The 27,807-nt window shown below is 43.5% G+C and overlaps 2 protein-coding genes across 2 annotated transcripts in view; one reads left to right on the forward strand and one right to left on the reverse strand.

Annotated features, from left to right (window-relative positions):
- Window positions 1-19,483, reverse strand: part of LOC308163456 (rho-associated protein kinase 2-like) — a gene marked incomplete at both ends in the record, with an annotated part of 59,926 nt that extends 40,443 nt beyond the window's left edge. The window contains 9 exons of the mRNA XM_080537643.1: window positions 225-411; window positions 762-865; window positions 2,613-2,682; window positions 3,026-3,210; window positions 14,402-14,625; window positions 17,287-17,554; window positions 18,314-18,392; window positions 19,042-19,130; window positions 19,436-19,483. Of these exons, the coding sequence (XP_080393769.1) occupies window positions 225-411; window positions 762-865; window positions 2,613-2,682; window positions 3,026-3,210; window positions 14,402-14,625; window positions 17,287-17,554; window positions 18,314-18,392; window positions 19,042-19,130; window positions 19,436-19,483 (1,254 nt within the window). The remainder of the gene's footprint in view (window positions 1-224; window positions 412-761; window positions 866-2,612; window positions 2,683-3,025; window positions 3,211-14,401; window positions 14,626-17,286; window positions 17,555-18,313; window positions 18,393-19,041; window positions 19,131-19,435) is intronic.
- Window positions 1-26,637, forward strand: part of LOC308163775 (rho-associated protein kinase 2-like) — a gene marked incomplete at both ends in the record, with an annotated part of 257,445 nt that extends 230,808 nt beyond the window's left edge. The window contains 2 exons of the mRNA XM_080537963.1: window positions 26,188-26,406; window positions 26,618-26,637. Of these exons, the coding sequence (XP_080394089.1) occupies window positions 26,188-26,406; window positions 26,618-26,637 (239 nt within the window). The remainder of the gene's footprint in view (window positions 1-26,187; window positions 26,407-26,617) is intronic.
- Between the last annotated feature and the right edge of the window lie 1,170 nt (window positions 26,638-27,807).

Consider the following 27,807-nt stretch of genomic DNA (forward strand, 5'->3'; position numbering starts at 1 on the left):
CCTATCCCTATCCCCTGTCCACTCATCCCTATCCCCTGTCCACTCACCCCTATCCCCTGTCCACTCACCCCTATCCCCTGTCCACTCACCCCTATCCCTATCCCCTGTCCACTCACCCCTATCCCTATCCCCTGTCCACTCACCCCTATCCCTAGCCCCTGTCCACTCACCCCTATCCCTATCCCCTGTCCACTCACCCCCATCCCTAGCGCCTGTCCACTCACCGAGCCGATGGTGACGTCCTTGTCGCCCAGCTCCTGCCTGTGTCGGGCCATCATCTCCTTCAGCTCCAGCTCCTTCATGATCTTCTCCTTCTCCAGGTCAGAGTACTGCTCCTCCGCGATGGACCGGGCCAGCTGCTCCGAGTCCGCCTTGGTCAGCGTGATCTCCAGCTGGGCCGCCAGGGAGTCCCTGTGGGGGTCAAGTGGGTCATCATGGGCCAATCAGATCAGTTGGGGGGATTGGGGGGGATTAAGCTATATACATGTTACGGTACATGTGGGAAAACTAGGGTTAGGGTTAGGTGCTAGGGTGACTTGGTATATGCTGGCATGTCTAACCTTAACCCTAACCCTAGCACCCTAGCACATAACCCTAACGCTAGTTTTCCCACATGTACCGTATTCCCACATGTACTATAACATACATATCTTACGTTTTGCAGTTTTGGGACTATTCCATTATGTCCATTGCAGTACGCATGCTACATCGAGCTGACGTAAAGAAAGAGAAAACAAACAACAACTCAACCCCAGACCCACCTCTCCTCCTGCAGCTCCTGGAGTGACTGCTGCATGTCCTTGTACAGCTTGTTCTTCTCCTCACACTCCTCCTTCAGCTCGCGCACCTGCGTCTTATACAGCGTCTGCAACACCACAACCAGGACAACTATCACCTGCGTCTTATACAGTGTCTACAACACCACGACCAGGACAACTATCACCTGCATCTTATACAGCGTCTGCAACACCACAACCAGGACAACTATCACCTGCGTCTTATACAGTGTCTACAACACCACAACCAGGACAACTATCACCTGCGTCTTATACAGTGTCTACAACACCACAACCAGGACAACTATCACCTGCGTCTTATACAGTGTCTGCAACACCACGACCAGGACAACTATCACCTGCGTCTTATACAGCGTCTACAACACCACAACCAGGACAACTATCACCTGCGTCTTATACAGTGTCTGCAACACCACGACCAGGACAACTATCACCTGCGTCTTATACAGTGTCTACAACACCACGACCAGGACAACTATCACCTGCGTCTTATACAGCGTCTGCAACACCACAACCAGGACGACTATCACCTGCGTCTTATACAGCGTCTGCAACACCACAACCAGGACAACTATCACCTGCGTCTTATACAGCGTCTGCAACACCACGACCAGGACAACTATCACCTGCGTCTTATACAGCGTCTGCAACACCACAACCAGGACAACTATCACCTGCGTCTTATACAGCGTCTGCAACACCACAACCAGGACAACTATCACCTGCGTCTTATACAGCGTCTGCAACACCACAACCAGGACAACTATCACCTGCGTCTTATACAGCGTCTGCAACACCACAACCAGGACAACTATCACCTGCGTCTTATACAGCGTCTGCAACACCACAACCAGGACAACTATCACCTGCGTCTTATACAGCGTCTGCAACACCACAACCAGGACAACTATCACCTGCGTCTTATACAGCGTCTGCAACACCACGACCAGGACAACTATCACCTGCGTCTTATACAGCGTCTGCAACACCACAACCAGGACAACTATCACCTGCGTCTTATACAGCGTCTGCAACACCACGACCAGGACAACTATCAACACACTTACACACTCTCAATAATGTAAAACAAAGCACATTAACACAACATTACTGGCTGAATGCAGAAGCACAGACTCCACATAGACGTTGTGCTGTCTTTACGTTCTTGTTCATATGAGCCATTACAATGTTTAAAGTGTTTAAAGTGAAGTTAGCATTTAAAGGCTCATTCTGGGATTCGTTCTGCTGCTCAATTTCAATTCATGACAAAAGAATATAACTTTTAAATGCCTAATGAGGGTAGTACAACTAGTACAACCTTATTATAACACAAAATAAAAACCCAATGTCTTGATTAAAACTATAATTCCAGTACCATGTCCTTGCATCCAAAAGCTCTGATTATGAATTCAAGAGTGTCTCGGTCCAATTGTATGTATACCCAAAAAAAAAAAAAAGTGGGTTGGCAAGCCATGTGGCTGACAAACTAATTAAGGATTACACTTGAACTTCAGTTCATGATTTGAATTGAAGACAATTCCACATTTCTGAATCAAACACAATAATAATAATAATTTTGCCATTTAGCAGACGCTTTTATCCAAAGCGACTTACAATTACGAATTACAGGGACATTCCCCCTGGAGTAACTGAGGGCTAAGTGCCTTACCCAAGGGCACACTAGCAGTGGTGTGGCTTCAGGCGGGATTTGAACTCACAACCTTCCGATCACAAGTACAACTCACTATCCACTAGACCACCACTACCCCAACCCCTGAAAGGACAAACATGATGATGTAAGGAGAGCAGACGTACAGAGAAGTACTGCTCAGTCTCCAGCTGGTCCTGGAGCTCCTTCATCTGGCCGTCAGAGTCCTGCCTCTCTCTGCACACAAACACAGAGAAACCTTCATTCTTCACTGTTCCATCAGTCATGACTGGAGAACTCTGTGTGTGTGTGTGTGTGTGTGTGTGTGTGTGTGTGTGTGTGTGTGTGTGTCCTGTAATCCCCAACAAAGCATTCAACACAAAGGGTTGAAATACATAGACATAGAAACACAGACATCTGAGGTTGGAATTCAAATCGTAGCGAATAATTGAATAACTGATTCATTTCTACCCAGTACAGGCAGAGATGGGAACATGTGACAGGGTCTGGTGAAACAGGCCACGGGGGAGGTCATAGGTGTTCCCAGGTGGGATTAGAACTCATGACCCCCACTACTTACTTGCGCAGTTCCTGATTCTGTTTCTCCAGACTGCGTTTCATGTCCAACAGGTGGTTAGCTTCCTGCTTCAGCTGTTTCTCTGAGGTCCGCAGGGTGTTGAGCTGCTGGTTCTGGGCCTTCAGGTCGTTCTGGGTCAGACTTCGCTTCTGGATCTCCTGCTCGATCCTCAGGGTCAGGTTCTTCACCTGGAGAGAGGGGAAATGTTTAATGAATGACAGGGATGGTCCAAAAGTCATTCTGCAGAGGTATCGTCGATGGGTAGGAGTAGCTCGCTTTTTATGACACTGTATAGCTTTTAAGTTAGGTGGATCACTAAGGTAACGCTAACAAACACTTGTTATTGTTTCTGCTACGGAAATTCCGCTAGGTAGCAAAACCTTTTATAGAACCTCCCTCCTTCACCTGTCTGTGGAGCTGGGTTTCCGTTAACCGGGAATTACCGGTCTTTGTCCGGTAAAAGTTGTTGAAGTCCGACAAATTGAAAAGTCGTCGGACATATTGTCCGGTGAAAATAATTCCCTTTGAATACAATTCGCTAAAGTTCACATTCTGATTCCTTCTATTTTAAAAAAGACGAATATATAGGCTATGTATTTCTTTTATTATGATATGATTTGACACCGGCATGATGATGACTCCTAATGTGTAGGCCGGCCTATACGAAACAGCGCACAGGTGCCACATGGGATTGATGCCAGATGGGATTACAGCTTAACCAGTCTATTACCGTTTAAACACAGTAGCCCATTCGGCGGTAACCCATGCCTATCTGGCAACCCTGCCAACCCGTCCACCATAGTAATACGCAAACGTTGCAGCTCAAAGTGCACCATAGCGAGCGATTAAATTAATGGAAAGATGGCAAAACAAAGTAAGCTTAGCAATTATTTCATGAAGCCAAGCAACAACAAAAAAATAGGCCATCACTGATTCATTATCACTCATTCCGTCCCCTCAGCGCTTGAAGAATATGCTAAACCGGCCATCCAGACCATCATTGGTCATTTTGGCCAAGAAATGACCAGCGATGATGACTCAGCACCAGCCACAGCCCCGGTCATCGATGCCACAAACGTGCAACGAGATGCCATCGGTGTCATGACAGCGCTTCGTGGTTATGGGGGCTTGCGTTTCTCAACAGCCTGCGAAGTCCTCATCCGAGACTTCAGCGAAATTTACCCAGAGTGGGCCACACTGGCCAAGATAGCCTGCTTGATTCCCGTCTCCAGTGCCTGCAGAGAGAGGATTCTCTCTGCAGAACCGAATTAAAACTGCGGACCGAAGTCGCCTTGGGGAGGGCAAGGTCACACGGCTAATGCGCATTGCAAGTTGCGGAGAGACACTTTGCAGCTTTGATTTCAAGTCCGCAGCTGCACGCTTCAATGCACCAAAAAGCGACGTTGGCCTAATAAGTAGCTGAATTATATGAGCAGCCATTGTTATTTTCAGAGTTTTTACTCTAGGCTATTTTATTTAAGGCTATCCCCTATCTATCTGAGAAAAGGCATAGGCGATAGGCCTAGGCTGTAACATCGAACGGAAATTAGCCTATACATACGCATTGCAAGTTAATTTAAAGCCTATTTATTTTCAAAGAGTTTTATTCTATTTTATTTTATCTGATAAAAGGCATATGAACGGAAATTAGGCTAGCCGTGTCACGCCAGAAGCCTACATGCTTGCACTGTTACTGTTCAATAAAATGTTGTACATCTAGACATTGTGGTATTTCTTTATATACGTATCCCAGACTGCCTATCAATTGTTTCTCAATAAACAGTTATGTTCTTCCCATTGTCATACTCTCGAGCTAAACGAAATGCCTTCCCAACCAGCGAGACTTATAGAAATGACGTTGTTTTATTGATTTAAAAAAAAGGGTAAAACTGGAAAGAGAAAATAGAAAACTCACATTAATCCCAAACAATTTAACAAACTTCAGTTAACGTAATGTGGAGTCCGTTCATTGATCGATGCTGTCTGTTCAGTTCCCAGTGAGGCGCCCGTTCAGCGCTGGACCCGTTCAGCGCTGGATTTGACGCATGGCATAGCGCGCATGCGTCAAATCATGTTATATTATTATATATTATATAGCTCGCATCTAATCGTATCGGATGAGAAATAGACATTAAATGGCATATAGGCCGCTACACAACAGTAATCACCGCGACAAACAGCTATATTAGATTTGGAGGGGAAAAAAATATGATTTTGATTATTTTTTTTTTTATTATATTTTAATATGATGACCGGAATATATCACGTTTGTCCGGTAAATCGAATTCTTCCCGGACACGATGTCCGACGGCAAATTTTTCTAACGGAAACCCTGATTCAGACATTAATCTGCTCTATTCAGACATTAATCTGCTCTATTCAGACATTAATCTGCTCTATTCATACATTAATCTGCTCTATTCAGACATTAATCTGCTCTATTCACACATTAATGTCTTCACAAATGACCCAACTCTGATAGTCTTTATATCAAATCTGAGAATGAAATTCAGTATGCTAATTATAAAAGGGGTATGCTATTGATAATATGAATGAATCAATCAATGAATGGTCTTTATTGTCATTGATATAGTACTGGTTTACATAAATAAAGGCTATGTACACTATCCACTATACTATACTGTACAAATAAAACACTGTGCTGTACTCTATGCTATGCTATACCTATTCTAACATTTCCTATTCTCGGCAACCTTATGTACCCTAGGGTTGTCATATTGCACATAGTGTTATTGCACATTCATTTAAAGTGTCGCAGTTTGCAGGCTTGAAATGTACATATCATTGTAGCATGATATGCTAAATGTAGCATATCATTTAGATTGTTTTTAATGTATTGTTTTAGATAAGTCATTATTTTAAAATATTATTTTCTTTAGATAAACAACTAAAATAAAAAATCTAAATTAGATGCTATTGATACTGCATAGACACACATTGATATAATATACTTGTATGTGTCAGGGGACAATGTTGCACTCTGATATTTAGTGTGTCTCTGTTGCGCCCTTCTTCTCCGAGTCACCAGAGGGCGTAACACCCCCTATCAATTGTTTTAAGGTCAATTGTAATTGAGCTTGAGTTACAAGACTTCCTCACATACCGGTATGTTCGGAACACATGCGTAGTGACAATGGCTCAAATAATTACTGGAGACCGAGGGGGGAAAATATTAGTTCTGGATAACTTTAGGTACCAGAAACACCGCACAAATTTACAGAATATTCGGTGGCGGTGTTGGAGAGAAGACTGCCGGACAGTTCTGGTTACAAACATCTTTGATGTAGAGGGGGTCAATCCCAACATAGAAGTTCGGGAGGTCCGCGAACATGTGCATGCCCCCGATACACAAATGGTGAACAATGCGCAATTTCGCCAAGTGATTACTGGAGAGGTGGTGAGAGAACCCACAGTACCAATCAAGCGCATTTACGATGCTGAGTGCGTAGGTCTACAGCGGGGCCGTCCCATCCAGCGTGGAGGTCGCGGGCGACCTCCTCAAAGATTCTCCTCAGTTAGGTCTGTTATGGCCAGAGCCAGAGCTGCAGTAATCCCTCCCGTCCCAGCTACCGTTGATGATGTAAGGATCGACGGTCAATGGGCTGAGACATGGGGCAGAGACCATTTCCTCCTGCACCAAGACAGTGAGTGGGGCATAGCAGTGTTTTCCACAGAGGACAACCTGAGACAGCTGCGACACTGCAGGACATTATACATGGATGCTACATTCAAGTCGTGCCCACGCCCATACAACCAAGTATTTACTATACTCGGGGACATTCATGGCTTCGTTGTCCCCCTTGTACATGTCCTCATGGAGCAACGTACAATTGGACACTACCGACAAGTGTTCCAGTGTGTCAAAACGTCACTCAGGAGAATCACCCACCACCTTTGGCGTCCGCGTAAAGTCATCTGTGACTTTGAGCAAGCGCTGAAAACTGCTCTTGAAACGGAGTTGCCACAAGCCAGAATCGGAGGATGCTACTTCCATTTCAACCAAGCCTTGTGGAAGAGGGTACAGGCACTTGGATTGGCTGGTCCATTCCGTCATGACCATCCACTGGCAGCAGTCATCCGCAAGGTTTGTTGTGTTCTGTCTGCACTGCTGTCTGTCCTGTGTTGTTTTGTTTGCATTGCATTTAGAAATGCTCTTACTGTAACGCCAAATCAAATTCCTATATGTGTATGCTTAATGTGTATGCATAAATGGCAATAAACGTTATCTCATCTCTCATCTCATCTCATCTCATCTCATCTCAAGGTGATGGCCTTAGGACACCTGCCTCTGCCTCTGGTCCAGATCAATTTTGATCTTCTCCTCAACCACAGAAACACCAGGCGTGCCCTGATGAACCACCCTGAGTTACAAGACTTCCTTGCGTATGTTCGTAACACATATGTCCATCCTGGAGCGGCCTTCCCACCAGCGATGTGGAATGTGTTCGAAAGAAACATGGAGCAAAGGACCAATAATCATGTTGAATGTAAGTGTAACAATGACAGATCTGAACAAAAAATATATAATTTCATCTAATAACTAAATCTGAAGTATTAAGTTAATTATTTTATATTGTTAATATAATATTGTCTGCTAATTATGGGTTAATTCATTCTTATCCTATCACCTCTGGGCCTGTGCGTATATCGAGGTTTAACTATGAGCCGAAACAAAAATTAACGAAACATCAAACACAGCAGAGGACAGGAGGGCTCTTTAAACAGGTGGACGAGTTGCCACGTACAGGCGCGCTAATGATGATGGACATAACATCAGTCCAATCATGGGCGGGCACCGTGATTGAGAAAGGATTAAGAAAGGATTTAAAATTGTGAAAGGAGGAGACACAGAGGGGAAAATGTTCAATGTCAAAATGTTCATGCCAAACTAATAACATTTAGGGCCTGATTTACTAAGATCCCAAATAACGAATACTAATTGAAGTTCACACACAGGGGAAGTTGAGATATACTTCAAATAAGGCCCGCTATCTTCTACATTGGAAAGATCAACAATCCTCACTGCACACCGTTAGTAGATCAGCCTGCAGATGTAGAACCAGTTTGCACATTAATAGGCCATTAATAGGCTAATAAGTTATAATTCTGTATTTTTGTTCTAGCTTATCATCGTACTCTGAACGATGCTGTCCAAGTGCGCCATCCTTCACTTTGGAAATTCCTTCGGCACCTGAAGGATCAGCAAACGCTTGCAGAGGGTAAACTGGGGATGGCAGACAGAGGCCACGCTCCCCCAACAAGGAGACGGAAGTGGAGGGAGTTGGAGGCCCGTCTACTGAGGCTGAAAGGACAGTACATGCAGGGCCACAGAGATCTGGCTTCGTACTGGAGGGCTGTCAGCCGTAGCGTCCGTATGGGCTAGATTTCCACATTTATTTTGATAGCACTTTGGCCTATGTTGTTGTTATTATTATTGTTATTGGCCTAATTGTGTTATTGTTATTATTATTATTATTGTTATTATTAGTTAGAATAAGCTGTACGCCATTGTTTACGCCATCATGTATGCCATTGTTTACATGTTATTTAGCTCTTTCATTTGTTTTTGCCAAGTTATTGCTGTACCATAGTTTTGTTATTGAAAGATGTCTGTACCTTTCCAGTTTATATGGACCTGGGCCATATTCCACTAACGGTGGCTTAATATAGCTGCGCTATAATTAAATGCGGCGCTCAGGGACCTCGAGATTGGTATTCAAGCCTCAGGTGATTCCTCGAATGAGGATCAGCCTTGTGTCATCAGTGTTCACAGAAGACAGGCTTACAAATCTTCGATATGGGCGCGTGCACGCAGACATACGCAGCCCAGAAGAGTCGATCTGTCGAAATGAAGATACTCCACTCTGCAGGGGTACTACATTTGCGCAGCATTCCGAATTATTTATTTTTTATGAAGACGGAAAAAATAAGATGTAAAATAGTGCAATACTGCCGCAATTAACAAGGCGAGGGAAATGGTTTGGCAAGAAATTGCTGACCGATTAAATGCGTAGGTCATACTAGCCCCAGTTATTGTTATATGTTCATATTTTAATAAATGAATATTTACTACTGTGGTGATATCAGCAGCAGGCTACAAACTGTCATATCGCCACAATGGCCTAGTGGTATCGACCGCTGCCATAGGATTTATTCGTCATTTTATATCGGTGGTTCAAATCCCTCTTCAGGCGCACTTTTTACTGCATTTCGTTGTCTGAATCTAATCTAAAATGTCATCTAAAAAAGTATTGTAGGCTATACAATTATGGTGCAGGCTAATTTACAAGAACTGACACGATTACAATGGTGTTTGAAACCTTTGCATGAAATCTTCGGTTAAATGTAAAAAAAAATAAAAATGAATGACTTAGTCAAGTCTTGAACTCGCAACCTTTGGAACTCGAGTCCGCAGCCTTAACCACTCCGCCAACCAGACAGCTGGGATTACGGCAATGCAAGTTGAGACAATTACTTCTTTTTTTTTTTACACTCTTTTCTTTATCTATCTATCACACTTTCAAAATATCAAGTTATCTATCTATCACACAGTCAAACTATCTAATCAAACTATCTAATCTATCTATCTCATGTGAAGTGGGAACTAATATTTCCTAAAAGACACATGAGGAACTTTCGTTCAGGGTTTAGTTTCCGCCTGTGAGCCTTTTTTGACGCACGGATGACTATAGCCTGTGTTTTAGCCTGGTCGGGACCAGGCTAATTATATCTGACTCAGAAGGAGCTCAACCAAGAAGCGAATTATTTGAGCCACATTGATGGCACCGAACGCAAGCTAACATTTTCGAGGCTTAGAACTTTATCGAGGCTTAGAACTTTATCGAGCTTTGTGGAATAGGGCCCTGTTTACTTAGTAAGCCATATAGTTATTATTACAATATATGTGATGCCAGAGATAGGACTGATAATTGCACTAGAGCTCATGTGTCAGGATTACCAGGTTTCAGCAGTGAAACAGTAGGCCTCTCCTTATTAGTGCCTGACTACTAAAACACTAGAGTGAAAGAGACTACATCTCTGTATGCCAGGATCCCCCGAGGATTTGATGTGTGCAAGAGGATGTGTCACACTCTATGTGCTACGGATACTGGCTAGTTACTTAGGGATTATATTATGGGATATGTGACACTGTAACCTAGAGACACACTGCGCTGTTACGTGACGTCCTGCCAATGGGATGTACAGTATTGTCTCAGGTTGGCATTTTGATGCTTGGTCTTGGAAACAAACACCATGTTTGCACAAACATTGTTTTTTTGTTGTTGTTGTTGGTTGCAATAAAAGCCTATATTTTGGATTGATATCTCTACTGTATTTATTTGATTCCGTTTGACCAAAATATAGAAAAAATATTTCTTTAATCCATGCATACAATTGCAAATGTTGGGCCGCTACCCACACGTTTAGCTGTGTTGCTCATTCCACAAATGCATGATCCTTACAAGTCATACCTCGTTGTAAAAGTGACTAATCAGCGGGTCATTCCACTAAAGGTGGATCAGTATAGCGGCGCTCAGGGAACTCGAGATTGGAAATCAAGCCTCAGGTGATTCCTCGAACGAGGATCAGCCTTGTGTCATCAGTGTTCACAGAAGACAGGCTTACAAATCTTCGATATGGGCGCGTGCACGCAGACATAAAAAGCCCTGAAGTGTCGATCTGTCGAAATGAAGATACTCCACTCTGCAGGGGTACTACATTTGCGCAGCATTCCGAATTATTGATTTTTATGAAGACGGAAAAATAAGATGTAAAATAGTGCAATACTGCCGCAATTAACAAGGCGAGGGAAATGGTTTGGCAAGAAATTGCTGACCGATTAAATGCGTAGGTCATACTAGCCCCAGTTATTGTTATATGTTCATATTTTAATAAATGAATATTACTACTGTGGTGATATCCGCAGCAGGCTACAAACCGTCATATCGCCACAATGGCCTAGTGGTATTGACTGCTGCCATAGGATTTAATCGTCATTTTATATCAGTGGTTCGAATCCCTCTTCAGGCGCACTTTTTACTGCATTTCGTTGTCTGAATCTAATCTAAAATCTCATCTAAAAAAGTATTGTAGGCTATAAAATTATGGTGCAGGCTCATTTACAAGAACTGACACGATTACAATGGTGTTTGAAACCTTTGCATGAAATCTTCGGTTAAATGTAAAAAAAAAAAAAAATGAATGACTTAGTCAAGTCTCGAACTCGCAACCTTTGGAACTCCAGTCCGCAGCCTTAACCACTACGCTAGCATGACAGCAATGCAAGTTGTTTCTTTTTACACTCTTTTCTTTATTGATATATCGATTTATCTATCACACTTTCAAAATATCAAGTTATCTATCACACAATCAAACTATCTATCGATCGATCACACTTTCAAAATATCAAATTATCTATCTATCACACAGTCAAACTATCTAATCTATCTATCTCGTGTGAAGTGGGAACTAATATTTCCTAGGGAGGAACTATCGTTCGGGATGTAGTTTCCGCCTGTGAGCCTTTTTTGACGCGCGTCTCACTATAGCCTGTGTTTTCGATTTCGAAGACGTCACTCACTGTGCTACGAAAACTGGCTAGTTACTTAGGGATTATATTATGGGATATGTGACACTGTAACCTAGAGACACACTGCGCTGTTACGTGACGTCCTGCCAATGGGATGTACAGTATTGTCCCATAGGTTGGCATTTTGATGCTTGGTCTTGGAAACAAACACCATGTTTGCACAAACATAGTTTTTTTGTTGTTGTTGTTGGTTGCAATAAAAGCCTATATTTTGGATTGATATCTCTACTGTATTTATTTGATTTCGTTTGACAAAAATATAGAAAAAATATTTAATAATGTGTATATATATATATATATCACTGGTGTTCTTTTAGGAATATAAGATTTTCAATTCCATCTCGAAAATGATCTATCTAGGGAGTTATATAAAATGCTGAGACAATACTATGACATTCATTGTGTTCTTCATTATTTCCAAGTCATCTTAAGACCCCCCCCAAAAAAAAAAAAAAAAAAAAAAAAAATCAAACTCTCATGCAGTACCACATAACGACACATGAGGTCGCTTGACACAACGGCAGGCGGGGAACATAGGACCCTTTTTCGGAAGCGGGGAACATAGAACCCTTTTTCGGAAGCGGGGAACATAGAACCCTTTTTCGGAAGTGCGGAACAGGGGAACATAGGACCCGGGGAACATAGGACCCGGGGAACATAGGCATGCTCCCTTTGTGTCCACTGTTGGGAGTCCTATGTCATGGTGGGGGGCTGAGGTCAGAGGGACAGAGGTCCCAGGGGGGTCAGGAGGAGGCTGATATGAAAAACGTATAGCATTATTATTATTATTATTATTATTATTATTATTATTATTATTATTTTCAGTACAGACATTGACCTTGTGATGCACACGCACGTGTGCGCAATTGCTGCGCTACTTCTAACTCGCGCCGTCTTTCACACTTTTTATGTATCTCCAGTGAGGAATGCAGCACACTCTTAAAGGAGAGGTTTCTCAGGGTTGCAAATAGACGGTGAGGGAATGAGAGATCAGCCAGTTAAATCCAAGTTAAATCCAAGTAGACAATCATTTCTCGGGTCCCTAATCATGTGACGCCCGACACGTTCAACATTAACGGGAACAGGACATAGTTTATCTTTAATGAACACATTTGGAATTCAATGTTTTTCAATTCAAAAGGAGGAGCATGTGTCATGGAGGAAGTGAGAGTCTCTGATGTTGACCGTAGCATGGAGCAGGTTAGACACATGGAAGAATAGGCTCCATGCTGTCTCTATTATCCGATGTGGGACATACCATGGAGCATGTTCTCCATGCTATGGACAATAACCTGAGAAAAAAAGGAGCTTGTCATGTAGCATGGGGATATTGTTCAAATATCTAATTTGGAATGGAGCGTGGAGGAATAAAGACCATGATATGCTATATCCATCCACAGAATACTGAATAACCAAATACTACATTGAATTTAGATTACACCCTTTTTCACCAGTCCCAAGAGGTCTGACTTTCAGAGTTGAGGTCAATTCAAATTCAATTCATGTGAAGTGAAGCATTTCTCTCGAAATGAATTCAAATGTTAAGTAGATGTGGTTCCAGTCCTACCTTTCCTACAGGAAACAGTTTGTCACCATCAACGGCTCCAGTTCCTCCCCAGCCCCAGTCAACCAAGGCATGCCTCAAGCCTCTGTGCTTGGACCCCTCCTCTTCACTATCTACATGCTTCCCCTCTCGGCCAGATCATCCGCCACCAGGGCCTAAACTTCCACTGCAATGCCGATGACACGCAAATGTATCTCAGCACAACACCATCCTCTCAGCTCCCCCCTCAATCTTGTCAACTGCCTGCTTGAAATAAAAACATGGATGTCATCTAACCTACTCAAACTCAACAGTAAGAAAACAGAGCTCATGGTTGTGGCACCCAAGGCGCTGCTCCGGAAGGTTGGTGACTTTCTCCTCCAGGTCGACGGCTGCTCCATCTCCCCATCCCCCAAAGTCCGCAACCTAGGTGTCATCCTTGACTGCACCTCCTCCTTCCAGTCACACATCAGATGATCCATCACCAAATCTGCCTTCTTCCACCTCAAAAACATTGCCAGACTCCGATCGTCCAACTCTGTGGCCGAAACCCTCGTCCACGCCTTCGTCACCTCCCGCCTGGACTATTGCAACGGAGTCCTGTTTGGGGTACCCAGCAAAGCCCTGGACAGGCTCCTGTTTGTGCAGAACTCAGCTGCCAGGGTAGAGCAGTACATTACCCCACCCTCATCCACCTCCACTGGTCCCGGTCAAGTCACGCGTCCTTTACAAAATCCTCCTCCTCACCTACAAATCCCTCCATGCTCACGCCCCCTAGTATCTGTCTGACCTTCTCCGCCAATATACCCCATCCTGGTACCTGCAGTCCCCAGACATGGGTCTGCTCTCCACCCCCCCGCACCAACCTACGAACCTTTGGGGACAGACCCTTCTGGCAGCACCCACCCTTTGGAACTCTCTCCCCACAGTGATCCGCAACGCCCCCCCCCCCCCCCCCCCCCCCCCCCCCACCACCCTGGACACCTTCAAATCTGCCCTCAAAACCCATCTGTTCACCTTTGGCCCCTAGTTTAGTTTTTGGCATTGTGTTCTGTTTTTGACTGTCTTTCTGTAAATGTGTTCCTTGAAAGGTGCTATATAAATCCAAGATATTATTATTATTATTATTATTATTATTATTATTATGATGATGAAATGCATTGTGGGTAAAGTGTTATTTGGAGTAGCTCAGCCCCGGCCCTTGTCCTCCACGTGTCTCTGTAACTGACCTGGTCTTGTTGGGAGGCAGCAGCTGTCTGCTGGGCCGTCTCTGGGACTGGCTGGGCTGAAGCTTCATGGAGGCACGGGGTGAGGAGCGCTGTGAGAAGTGCTCCGGGGCCGGCGGCTTCTTGGGGATCTTCTTGACCAGCCGGCTGACCCACTTCTGCTGCTCTTCTTGTGTCAGGGCCAGCAGGAGCAGGTTCTTGGCAGTAGACACGTCATAGTTCACTGCAGGGAGAGAGAAGGACCAAAGGGACAATCTGTAAGATTTCAAGTGGTTGAATGGTGAATTTTAAAGGAATGCATGTCGTTTTTTTGCATGTCGCTGTCCTCTTTGGCCACACTGAAAATGTTAAAATATACATAATATGCTGCGTTTGCTAATAGCAGCAAACGTGTAGATCTTTCTAAACAAACAAAACGTTAAATGGCTAACAGTAGCTAAAAGCTGTTGTTCCTAATTATGTGGACATCTGTGGGCATTAAAACGTAGCAAGCCCTGAGTGTGTCTGATCACCACCAGGTCGCCATGACAGGAATGATGTGAGGGGAAATGGGATGAGGTGAAACTCCAAGGTTAGCTTAACACTCGAACAGCCGTGCCGATTTTACCTACTATTAGAGCCGCCTCCCTCTTTACAATGGTAATCTGCTACTTACCTGCAAACTGCGACACTTTAAATTTATTTTAATTTATTTTTTTAATTTTTGCCATTTAGCAGACGCTTTTATCCAAAGCGACTTACAATTACGAATTACAGGGACATTCCCCCTGGAGTAACTGAGGGCTAAGTGCCTTACTCAAGGGCACACTAGTAGTGGTGTGGTTTCAGGCGGGATTTGAACTCACAACCTTCCGATCACAAGTCCAACTCACTATCCACTAGACCACCACTACCCCCTAAATGAATGTGCAATAACACTATGTGCAATATGACAACCCTAGTCGTTTTATCTGTACAGTATAGTATAGTGGATAGTGTACATAGCCTTTATTTATGTAAACTAGCTCCTTTCCCTTCTTGTTTTTTTAGTTTTTTTTTTTCTCTTTCCTAGCACCAGGGGAGCCACCCCTCCCAAATTTCGTTGTTTGGTACCTGTACTATAGCAATGACAATAAAGACCATTCATTCATTCATTACACACAAAGACCACTAGAGGGCACTTCTTGTAAATTAGCCTGCCTTCTACACAGAAAAACTGGAAAATAGCTTTATACTAGCTTATCCTGATGTGATTTCGAAAATGTAAGCACACATATCTAAAAAATGAAAGGACGGTCCTGAAATGTGATCGAGTGCAAAGGTATAAAAAATGTTTTACTCACAGGGTCACCATGACCCCACCGTGGCTGTTCTAGTGTTGATAGAACTGAAGCAGTGTGACCAGAGATGTTGTCACTAATACAAGTCTTGTGTGAGAACAAGGCATACTTGAATAATGTATTTTATCTGATTACAATGTGGGTAAAGGAGGCGGGTAGGGAACGCATCAAATGGCAGGTGTAGACATTCAACAGGGGTGCAAACTGGTGATGGCCCAAAAAGGTGACACATTTTCTTTTTGCGGCTAACCTTAGGGGGGGAATAGCGCTAGCACTAATGGTGTTAAATAGATATCGCTAGCACTAACAGTGGTCTAACAATGATGCATGTGTAAGTAGCGGCAGCCCTGACCGAATTACTTCGAAAACAGTTTACCGTGACTGTGTTCTCTATGCTGTCTGGAACTGTACCTAGCTCCCTGAAACTAAAAGTTATTTCAACAGCAGCAGAGTTTAGCAGACAGGGAGATTAGTTAGCTCGCGCATCATGTGACTTGGATGACACTTACACCCCCCCCTCAATTTCTTTTTTTGCAGATCTACACAATTAACATGGATTACATATTTTGAGATAAAAACAGCTAATTTAATCAAATCAAATCAAATCAAATTTTATTTGTATAGCGCATTTCTTACAAGATGCAACTCAATGCGCTTCACACAATGAAAATGTTCAGTCAATCAGTCAATCAATCAATACTGACAGAGCCGCGAGCAGGCAAAAGTAAAAACCTGTATACTATGTAGCCAGGAAAAAATTCCCTTGCAGCCCTCTACCAATAGAGCGACTACTAGCCAGTTTGCCTACAAGTATTTTAGCAGTAATTTAGCAGAAACGTGACAAGTTTGCACCCCTGTTCAAGTTTATGAATGGAATGTATTATGATCATTATGACCAGATGACAGAAGAGCGACGTGCAAAAGGAGCCAGACAGAGTCAAACTTAAACATTGCCTGGACCTGTTCTCAGTCATATTTACTTTCTCTTGTCAAAGATGCAAGAAATACAAATTGGCCCCCAACAGTGAGGTATACAGCCTTGGATTCAGTCCAATGGCTTTTGATCACTGTAAGCGGTTGTTAAGTATAACCGCATTCACTATAACCAAAGGAGACGAACTGCTACAGTCGACTAACGTTTATACTCCTTCATCCTTGAGGAGTGGCGCAGGTTAGTCATTTCTACCGACAGAAGGATCTCTCTTTCCAAACTTCCTTCACTGCTCTTGACTTCGCCTAGTGGCGGCCTGCGGTATCTGCCAGTGCCAGCAACATTCAGGCTACAAGTCTTCTTTGGTCAGCAGAAACTATTCCCCAGAACATAATCATTTGGAGACTGGGTAGGTCCCATCAATCTCTCGATTGAGATTCTGGGGTATTAATAAGTAAACGCTGAGGACGGGAAGTTGTCAGCAAGTTTCCACGCCCCCCAAATGTTTATCTGAGCTGCTCGTGATGCGCCCCCCCCCCCTGCCCTGCTCTCTGTTTAAAAGTGCAGCTCAGGTAATTGACATTGGCCTAACCAAAGTTCTGCCCACCAACTAACCCCGCCACCCCCCACTTACCTCTGCAGGGCGCGATGATCTCCTCCTTCTTGTCCATGTGGTCTTTATGACACTTGATATGGCAGCGCCGGCACTCCAGGGCAGGCGGGGGCTTGAACATGTTCCAGAGGGGCTTGGTGCAGGCCTCGCAGTTGGTGGGGAAGTGGTAGAGCGTGGGAATGAACTCGTGACCCTTGTGGCAGATGTAGCCCGACTTCTCGCCGATGGTCAGCGGCTCCACTGGGAACTCGGGCTCTTTTTTGCTCTCGCCTTCGTTGGCGTAGAGGATCTGGAGAGGGAGAGGGTTAGGGTTAGAGGATCTGGAGAGGGAGAGGGTTAGGGTTAGAGGGTTAGGGTTAGAGGATCTGCAGAGGGAGAGGGTCACCATCACTGTTCTGTGGCTGTGTGGGCTGAGATGTAGCATGTAGCACCAACCATAGACGGGCTACAATAACTGATGCTTGCCTGGTTCATGTGAACAGTAATACTACTGGGGCGACTAGGTAAACGCGCTGCTCTCATGAAACATGTGGTTCTTCACAGGTCTGCTGGCCTGATGAACGTGAGCAGTTACTGTGTTGCTCCCCTGACACAGAGCAGTGGACGGGTACATATGGGCAATGTATTTATTATGACACATAACCGAGACCCCTGACTGTTGTTCCAGACATGAACTGGATCCTAAGTATACATTTTGGACCTGGGACCAGTTGTTCAAAACTTTTAATCTGCTATCCAGGACCAGATCGATTATCGGCTGATTTCCCCTATAAAACTAAAAATCAGCCAGGTAGATCTGATCACACAAATCCTCCCACACAGATCACGTTGTGGTGAAAGTAAATAGAACTGGGTGTAAAACAGAGTCTGTAAACAGCAGAGTTTGTTTTGCAGTTATTCTCCTAGGAGCAAAACCAAATCTATACGTTATATATATATAGGCTATTGTCATTCTAGCACTAATCAAATGAGCTATAATGCATTATCAATGAAAAATAACAAATAAGATGCAGAGAGACAGACTGAGGGTGAGGGTGACAGGAATGACCTGGAATATCCTGGGGATCTCTTTGGCGTCAGCGCGGTACACGTCTGTCTGGGTGACAGGCCGCACATGGAACAGTTTGCTGCAAGAAGATAAAAACGTTTAAATAAAATGTGTTTAAAAATGTGGGTTAGGGTTGAACATAGCTTTTTTTATGGATTGGAATGTAGCAATTTCTTAAGCCGAGTTAATAACCAATGACTGGTCTAAATTACAAACATTCTAATGAATAACTTGATTCTAATGAATTGTTGATGTGTTGAATACTTATTTCCCGCACTGTACACCAGCCATTTGCTTAAGTTAAAAAAGTTAAACTGTACACACAATTGGTTCTTCTTCTTTCAATTGGTTCTCCTTTATGTAAATGCTTCAGTTAAGTCCCCAAACAAATCTGTCGCTTCTTATGCTACACCATGCAAACCACATTCCAAACAAATATTATGCACAAAAGTGTTCAACATGGATGTAAATCAGAACGAGTTTGTCCCAGCTGTGTGTGTGTGTGTGTGTGTGTGTGTGTGTGTGTGTGTGTGCGTGTGCTTGTGAACTAGAGAATTAGCGAATTGGCCGAATCTCCATTCAGATAAACAAAACTGAAATTGAGTGGCTGTTTCTCTACTTTGCAGGTTGTTGCTGTAATGCTCTTCAAGTTAACTTATCAAAATACATCTTTACAAGGTCCTTTGAAGACCCTTTTAATGGGCTTCCACACAGAACACGTTACTCACTCGATATCCAGCACCATGTAGGGGTTGGACAGCTCTTTGTCTTGCTCACTGTTATAAAAAAGAATCTTCTTGCTGCTCACTACCACATACTGTAAAAAGATAAGAAAATACAATTCACTCAGAAATATGTTTCTCAGACATTTTCAGATCTCAAGTTACGCATCAACAGAAGCCATTTACACTGTCAAGTAGCGATGTAACGATACACTCAACTCACGATTCGATACAATTCCCGCTACGATTTCTTTTACAAAATTAGATTGCAGACAAATGATGACTGAAAAAGATTTTAATAAATGTATTTCTCAGACAAAAACTACAAAATACTGTATTTTCTTAAAGAATCCCTTTTTATTCCTGAGGTAGGGTATAACGTTTCTCACTAGCTGCAGACACAGGCCAGGGAGCGCTCCTTCTGCAGAGCGCACTGTGCTCGCCCCATACTGGCTCTCTGGGTTTTGCCTTTTGGGTGGTTTGGTAACCCTAGATCAGAGGTTCCCAAACTTGTTTTAACCAAGGCACCCCTGAAGCTTTCCCCCTTCTCCAAGGCACCCCAACTCTACGAAGATTTTAAAAATGCCTCGGAGCTTAAACTAAAAACAATACACAATGAATTGGTTTGAAAATGTGTGTTTATATATAATACATAAGAATTGCCCCAATGAATTTTAACAAGATAATAAAAGTCATAAATGAACTGTAATGGATGGGCAAGAATGCATAGGTCAGTCAAACTATCGCTAAATTAAATAAAATTGTGGCCCTCAAGGATTGTACAATATGGGAGGAGACTCAGAGGGAATTCTTCACACAAATAAAATATCAAAGGCCTGTATAATCAATCAATGCAACAATGCTTTTTGGGGGGGCTTAAAATAATGCCTTAAAATGTAATTCTCATTTCAATGCTCATTCTGAGATTATTATTTCACATCTTCTGAACCAAACGGGTAACTCACAACTATAATAATTTAACAATAATAATCATGACAGAATTGTAAAAATTGAGAGAAATACAAAACAAAGAAATATGTTGTGCGCATTAGTGGGACACATGCGCCTGCTTTTGGGAGCAGAGTCTCTTTATGCGGGGAGAGATAGTGGACAGCGCGACACGCAGGTCCTGTTCCACTGACAGTCGCGTGCGTGTCTTGTTCTTGACGTATGCTAGAGAAGAAAAAGCCAGCTCGCACAAGTAGGAGGTTGGGAAGGGTAAAAGCACCTTGATGGCGCTCTCTGAGAGAGATGGATATTCATGTCCCACAAGCAGCCAAAACCTATTCAAACCTAGCTCACCATGTTTGAGCTTCAGTGTGCGGTCCATAATGAGCTCTGCCAGTTCATCTTGAGCTTTGCTGCTCAAACTAGCGGCTGATGCTGATGAGAGGGGGTTGAACGGATCCCGGAGCCAGTCGAAGTCTTCGTTCATTGGAGGGAAATAGGACTCAAATCTCTCCTCCAGCATACGTAGGTGCGCAGCGATCAGATTCAAGAAAGACGCTGACTTGTGTGCTGCGTCATTGGCCGTCAACGTAAACATTTCAATGTTTTTCTTGGCCACCCCATCTTGCCACCGTCTCAATTTGGATCGGAATCCGTTCAGTTTGTCTGTCGCTGTCAAGATATTCTCAGCCTTCCCTTGCATTTGGCTGAAAATATCTGCCAGATAAGCAAGCTTAATCCACCACGATTCATCTTCCAATTGTTCTTTGTATGGCAAGTCGTGCTCACTGACAAAAGTGATCAGTTCATCTCGGAGCTCATAGACACGGGATAACACCTTGCCCCGCGACAGCCAGCGGACCTCTGTGTGTAATAAGAGCCCCTCATGCTCGGACCCCATCTCATTGCACAATGTGCTGAACAGCCGTGACTTCAGCGGGCGTGATTTTACATAATTAACAATTTTCACCGCTTGGTCCAAGACTTCAGTGAGGAGTAGTTAGTTAGTAACTAGTAGGCCTAGTTAGTAAATTAATATCTTTCAAATCTGAGAAATATATCTTTTATTTGCTTATGAACTCCATTGCACATGTAATAAACAAACGTTTATTCATGTATTATTATTATAATTTTATATATATATATTTTAACGAGCAGATTTGGCAGCACCCCCGGACAGGTGCCGCGGCACCCACTTTGGGAACCTCTGGCCTAGAGGTTAGAGAGGTAGTCTAGAGGTTAGAGAGGTAGTCTAGAGGTTAAAATTGTGTTGTCCTGGAAAATTTGATAGGCTTTCTAAAACATTTAATAATTGAAGTTTATTCTCAACTTTAAGTAGTTGGCTTGGAACTGTCTGTGGCTGTTCTAAATGTGGCTTTATCAATGTTGGTTGGCAAGCACATGGTTCATTGTTGCAAACAAACATTGATGTGCTAAAACGGTCATATCTCAGCGTAGGAACGTTGGATTTACTCAGGAAGTGGTAGAAGTTTGACTGGCGGTCAATGCAAATGTGTGATCTTTGCTACTTTAATAGATGATGCATATGCCAAGTGATCAGTATTTAGCCTGTATGGTATATATAGTATATGTATGTGTGTATATATATATATATATTTTATATGAAGATGTTATAGCTAGCTAGCTATGATTTATTATCAAAATAATGAACAGCAAGCTAGATCCAAAACTAGGGCCGGTGGAGGAGGGCAAGTGTCACATTGGACATACTACCAAAACAGAAAAATAAAGTATCTTAACTACAGCAAGTGATAGATGTCAGAAATACATTATCTGGAGATTCAATAAGGTAGTTGTATATGTCAGGTTAGGGTTATATGACATCTCAGGGTTAGGGTCGTTCAGCCACATAGATGGAGGCAGACTGAAAGGACACACATCAACCTCTATTTCATGATTTTTAAAATATATCAAAAAAATATATATATATATAGTCTAGAGGTTAGAGAGGCAGGTAGTCTAGAGGTTAGAGAGGCAGGTAGTCTAGAGGTTAGAGAGGCAGGTAGTCTAGAGGTTAGAGAGGCAAGTAGTCTAGAGGTTAGAGAGGCAGGTAGCCTAGAGGTTAGAGAGGCAGGTAGTCTAGAGGTTAGAGAGGCAGGTAGTCTAGAGGTTAGAGAGGTAGTCTAGAGGTTAGAGAGGCAGGTAGTCTAGAGGTTAGAGAGGCAGGGAGTCTAGAGGTTAAAGAGGCAGGTAGTCTAGAGGTTAGAGAGGCAGGTAGTCTAGAGGTTAGAGAGGCAGGTAGCCTAGAGGTTAGAGAGGCAGTCTAGAGGTTAGAGAGGCAGGTAGTCTAGAGGTTAGAGAGGCAGGTAGTCTAGAGGTTAGAGAGGCAGGTAGCCTAGAGGTTAGAGAGGCAGGTAGCCTAGAGGTTAGAGAGGCAGGTAGTCTAGAGGTTAGAGAGACAGGTAGCCTAGAGGTTAGAGAGGCAGGTAGTCTAGAGGTTAGAGAGGCAAGTAGTCTAGAGGTTAGAGAGGCAGGTAGTCTAGAGGTTAGAGAGGCAGGTAGTCTAGAGGTTAGAGAGGCAGGTAGCCTAGAGGTTAGAGAGGCAGGTAGTCTAGAGGTTAGAGAGGCAGGTAGTCTAAAGGTTAGAGAGGCAGGTAGTCTAGAGGTTAGAGAGGCAGGTAGTCTAGAGGTTAGAGAGGCAGGTAGTCTAGAGGTTAGAGAGGCAGGAGAGGAATTAGAGAGGAACTAAAGCAGAGTACCACCCCCCATTTTTCACACTCTGACTCCGGCAAGGTTGGAAACAGTTCAGTTGCAAACAACTGATTTTCCGTGTGTGTGAACCCCTATCTGAACATGGCTCTTCCACAGCGTTTACGGCTAATCTGTGCGTTTGTCACATCAGTAACAGAAGAACATGGGATTTCCACAGGAATTTAAAGATTGTCAAACCGTTACATAAAAAGAACAGATATTTGAGGGCTATTTTCATTAGTGGTGTTGCTAACTCTGGATCGTGCTGTCTAACTGTGGCTCATTTGGACAATTGCTATGGTTCATTCATTGATCTTTTCTTTAACCTCTCCCCAGCTCAAAGACAAGACAACCCCCCCCCCCCCCCCCCCCCCCCCCCCCCCCCCCCCCCATTCAGGTACTGCCCTGCATATTGTCCAATGTTACCCTGCTGTTTAAATGTGTTTCTCCCTTTCCTCCTAGAAACCAGGCTGGAGGGATGGCTGTCACTGCCTGTCAGGAACAACACCAAGAAGTTTGGATGGGAGAGAAAGGTACATAGAACATGTTTGACACAGTTCCATATTCACTAACACTTTGTTTTAGGAGTTCACATTTAACACACAAAATACTTGTAACTGACCGTTAGTTAACGTGCTGAGCCAAACCCCCCGGAGATCTGTGAGAAGATGTTCCTTCTGGAGAGGGTTCCCCCCTCACAACAACAGGTGGTGGTTTAGAAAGATCGCATCACAATGACACCCAGGGTACTGGGTGTCCCATGTACACTTGGAAGGAACCCACTAAATTAGGCCATGTCGACTTTGATTGTGATTAATTAGTATAATACCGGTATATATATTATTATAACTGATTAATTATTTTATCCATTTCATTTTCTGGAAAAAATGGCTTTAATGAAAATGCTGATTTAAACATCAGCCGTGTTTACCTGAAACCTATAAAGCTGTTTCAGGTCCGCTGCCACAGGCCTGGCGGGAGTTTCACATTTGCGGAAGCTATTTATTTTTTTCACTGTAGTCTGGGTGTCCTCCCCCACAAAAGAGTTAACATTTTAAAGCCCCTACACACATTCCATACAATTCTACACATGATGATAAATGGATGGGATGGAACGATGCATCGCCAGACAGTTTAATATCGCTACAAATTTGAGACGTTTCAAATCGGTGAAATTAAAAAAACAATCGCAATACTCTTTTAACCCTTAAAAATCTGTTAAAAGCACACATTCTCATTACCGTAATTCCTAAACTATATGTGCTATGGAAGAAATTCCGCCTTCTACCCATATAGGGTTTATTACTCAGAGTACGAAGCTCAAGGAGAGCTGCAGCGATTTGAAGAGAGAAGCGGCATTACGAGTGAGCATGTTCTAGTGGTGTTTTACAAGTGGTGCTTTTATACTTTTGGGAGTTTGTGTACGTATGTGAAATGTCATGTGTAAAATGTCACAAAGATCATCTAGGGTTACCAAACCACCCAAAAGGCAAAACCCAGAGAGCCAGTATGGGGCGAGCACAGTGCGCTCTGCAGAAGGAGCGCTCCCTGGCCTGTGTCTGCAGCTAGTGAGAAACGTTATACCCTACCTCAGGAATAAAAAGGGATTCTTTAAGAAAATACAGTATTTTGTAGTTTTTGTCTGAGAAATACATTTATTAAAATCTTTTTCAGTCATAATTTGTCTGCAATCTAATTTTGTAAAAGAAATCGTAGCGGGAATTGTATCGAATCGTGAGTTGAGTGTATCGTTACATCGCTACTTGACAGTGTAAATGGCTTCTGTTGATGCGTAACTTGAGATCTGAAAATGTCTGAGAAACATATTTCTGAGTGAATTGCATTTTCTTGTCTTTTTACAGTATGTGGTAGTGAGCAGCAAGAAGATTCTTTTTTATAACAGTGAGCAAGACAAAGAGCTGTCCAACCCCTACATGGTGCTGGATATCGAGTGAGTAACGTGTTCTGTGTGGAAGCCCATTAAAAGGGTCTTCAAAGGACCTTGTAAAGATGTATTTTGATAAGTTAACTTGAAGAGCATTACAGCAACAACCTGCAAAGTAGAGAAACAGCCACTCAATTTCAGTTTTGTTTATCTGAATGGAGATTCGGCCAATTCGCTAATTCTCTAGTTCACACACACACACACACACACACACACACACACACACACACACACACACACACACACACACACACACACACACACACACACACAGCTGGGACAAACTCGTTCTGATTTACATCCATGTTGAACACTTTTGTGCATAATATTTGTTTGGAATGTGGTTTGCATGGTGTAGCATAAGAAGCGACAGATTTGTTTGGGGACTTAACTGAAGCATTTACATAAAGGAGAACCAATTGAAAGAAGAAGAACCAATTGTGTGTACAGTTTAACTTTTTTAACTTAAGCAAATGGCTGGTGTACAGTGCGGGAAATAAGTATTCAACACATCAACAATTCATTAGAATCAAGTTATTCATTAGAATGTTTGTAATTTAGACCAGTCATTGGTTATTAACTCGGCTTAAGAAATTGCTACATTCCAATCCATAAAAAAAGCTATGTACCCACATTTTTAAACACATTTTATTTAAACGTTTTTATCTTCTTGCAGCAAACTGTTCCATGTGCGGCCTGTCACCCAGACAGACGTGTACCGCGCTGACGCCAAAGAGATCCCCAGGATATTCCAGGTCATTCCTGTCACCCTCACCCTCAGTCTGTCTCTCTGCATCTTATTTGTTATTTTTCATTGATAATGCATTATAGCTCATTTGATTAGTGCTAGAATGACAATAGCCTATATATATAACGTATAGATTTGGTTTTGCTCCTAGGAGAATAACTGCAAAACAAACTCTGCTGTTTACAGACTCTGTTTTACACCCAGTTCTATTTACTTCCACCACAACGTGATCTGTGTGGGAGGATTTGTGTGATCAGATCTACCTGGCTGATTTTTAGTTTTATAGGGGAAATCAGCCGATAATCGATCTGGTCCTGGATAGCAGATTAAAAGTTTTGAACAACTGGTCCCAGGTCCAAAATGTATACTTAGGATCCAGTTCATGTCTGGAACAACAGTCAGGGGTCTCGGTTATGTGTCATAATAAATACATTGCCCATATGTACCCGTCCACTGCTCTGTGTCAGGGGAGCAACACAGTAACTGCTCACGTTCATCAGGCCAGCAGACCTGTGAAGAACCACATGTTTCATGAGAGCAGCGCGTTTACCTAGTCGCCCCAGTAGTATTACTGTTCACATGAACCAGGCAAGCATCAGTTATTGTAGCCCGTCTATGGTTGGTGCTACATGCTACATCTCAGCCCACACAGCCACAGAACAGTGATGGTGACCCTCTCCCTCTGCAGATCCTCTAACCCTAACCCTCTCCCTCTCTAGATCCTCTAACCCTAACCCTCTCCCTCTCCAGATCCTCTACGCCAACGAAGGCGAGAGCAAAAAAGAGCCAGAGTTCCCAGTGGAGCCGCTGACCATCGGCGAGAAGTCGGGCTACATCTGCCACAAGGGTCACGAGTTCATTCCCACGCTCTACCACTTCCCCACCAACTGCGAGGCCTGCACCAAGCCCCTCTGGAACATGTTCAAGCCCCCGCCTGCCCTGGAGTGCCGGCGCTGCCATATCAAGTGTCATAAAGACCACATGGACAAGAAGGAGGAGATCATCGCGCCCTGCAGAGGTAAGTGGGGGGTGGTGGGGTTAGTTGGTGGGCAGAACTTTGGTTAGGCCAATGTCAATTACCTGAGCTGCACTTTTAAACAGAGAGCAGGGCAGGGGGGGGGGGGGGGGAGGGAGGGAGGGGCATCACGAGCAGCTCAGATAAACATTTGGGGGGCGTGGAAACTTGCTGACAACTTCCCGTCCTCAGCGTTTACTTATTAATACCCCAGAATCTCAATCGAGAGATTGATGGGACCTACCCAGTCTCCAAATGATTATGTTCTGGGGAATAGTTTCTGCTGACCAAAGAAGACTTGTAGCCTGAATGTTGCTGGCAGATACCGCAGGTCGCCACTAGGCGAAGTCAAGAGCAGTGAAGGAAGTTTGGAAAGAGAGATCCTTCTGTCGGTAGAAATGACTAACCTGCGCCACTCCTCAAGGATGAAGGAGTATAAACGTTAGTCGACTGTAGCAGTTCGTCTCCTTTGGTTATAGTGAATGCGGTTATACTTAACAACCGCTTACAGTGATCAAAAGCCATTGGACTGAATCCAAGGCTGTATACCTCACTGTTGGGGGCCAATTTGTATTTCTTGCATCTTTGACAAGAGAAAGTAAATATGACTGAGAACAGGTCCAGGCAATGTTTAAGTTTGACTCTGTCTGGCTCCTTTTGCACGTCGCTCTTCTGTCATCTGATCATAATGATCAGAATACATTCCATTCATAAACTTGAACAGGGGTGCAAAAATTAGCTGTTAGCTGTTTTTATCTCAAAATATGTAATCCATGTTAATTGTGTAGATCTGCAAAAAAAAGAAATTGAGGGGGGGGGTGTCTAAGGGCCAATCCCGATTCCCTTTTCTACCCCTATGGCTCGTTTTCGAGTGTGACTTGATTCGAAGCCAAGGCCTTCGAACAGAGCCACAAGCCATACCCCTTGAAATCTACCCCTATGAATTGGGACGGCCCTTCACGGCGGCTACGTCATCAGCAGTGGTTTAAATAGACGCGGTACGGGTGACGCGTTATGTTGCCGGCGAATTCTCACATCTCGCAATGCCTTCTTCAGCTGTGTTTATTTCTGTTGCGTGTGCTATAAGCATCTTTTTTCTCGTTTGTTATCAACACACTGTAGTGTTTAGACGTTCCTTTTTTAGTCTCTTCCGTCAACGATGTCTTTTTTGTGGACATCGCAATAATGACAATGAATGACTCCAACCAAAACACAGAGTATTAACCAGATCTGTCAGCGCACGATGTTCCTCCAAAGATACCCGTGACTCAATCCTCAGCCACCACATACACACGAGTCCATCAGTAGTCATAAAGCGTTGTCCAAAAATCACGTTACCAAGCGTCTTTCTCAGAACAATTCGTCGTCAAGAATACAAAAATCAATCCATCATAGTCGTGGTCA

The sequence above is a fragment of the Nansenia antarctica genome (assembly GCF_963989245.1).
Source record: "Nansenia antarctica genome assembly, chromosome: 8".
NCBI classification, from domain to species: domain Eukaryota; kingdom Metazoa; phylum Chordata; class Actinopteri; order Argentiniformes; family Microstomatidae; genus Nansenia; species Nansenia antarctica.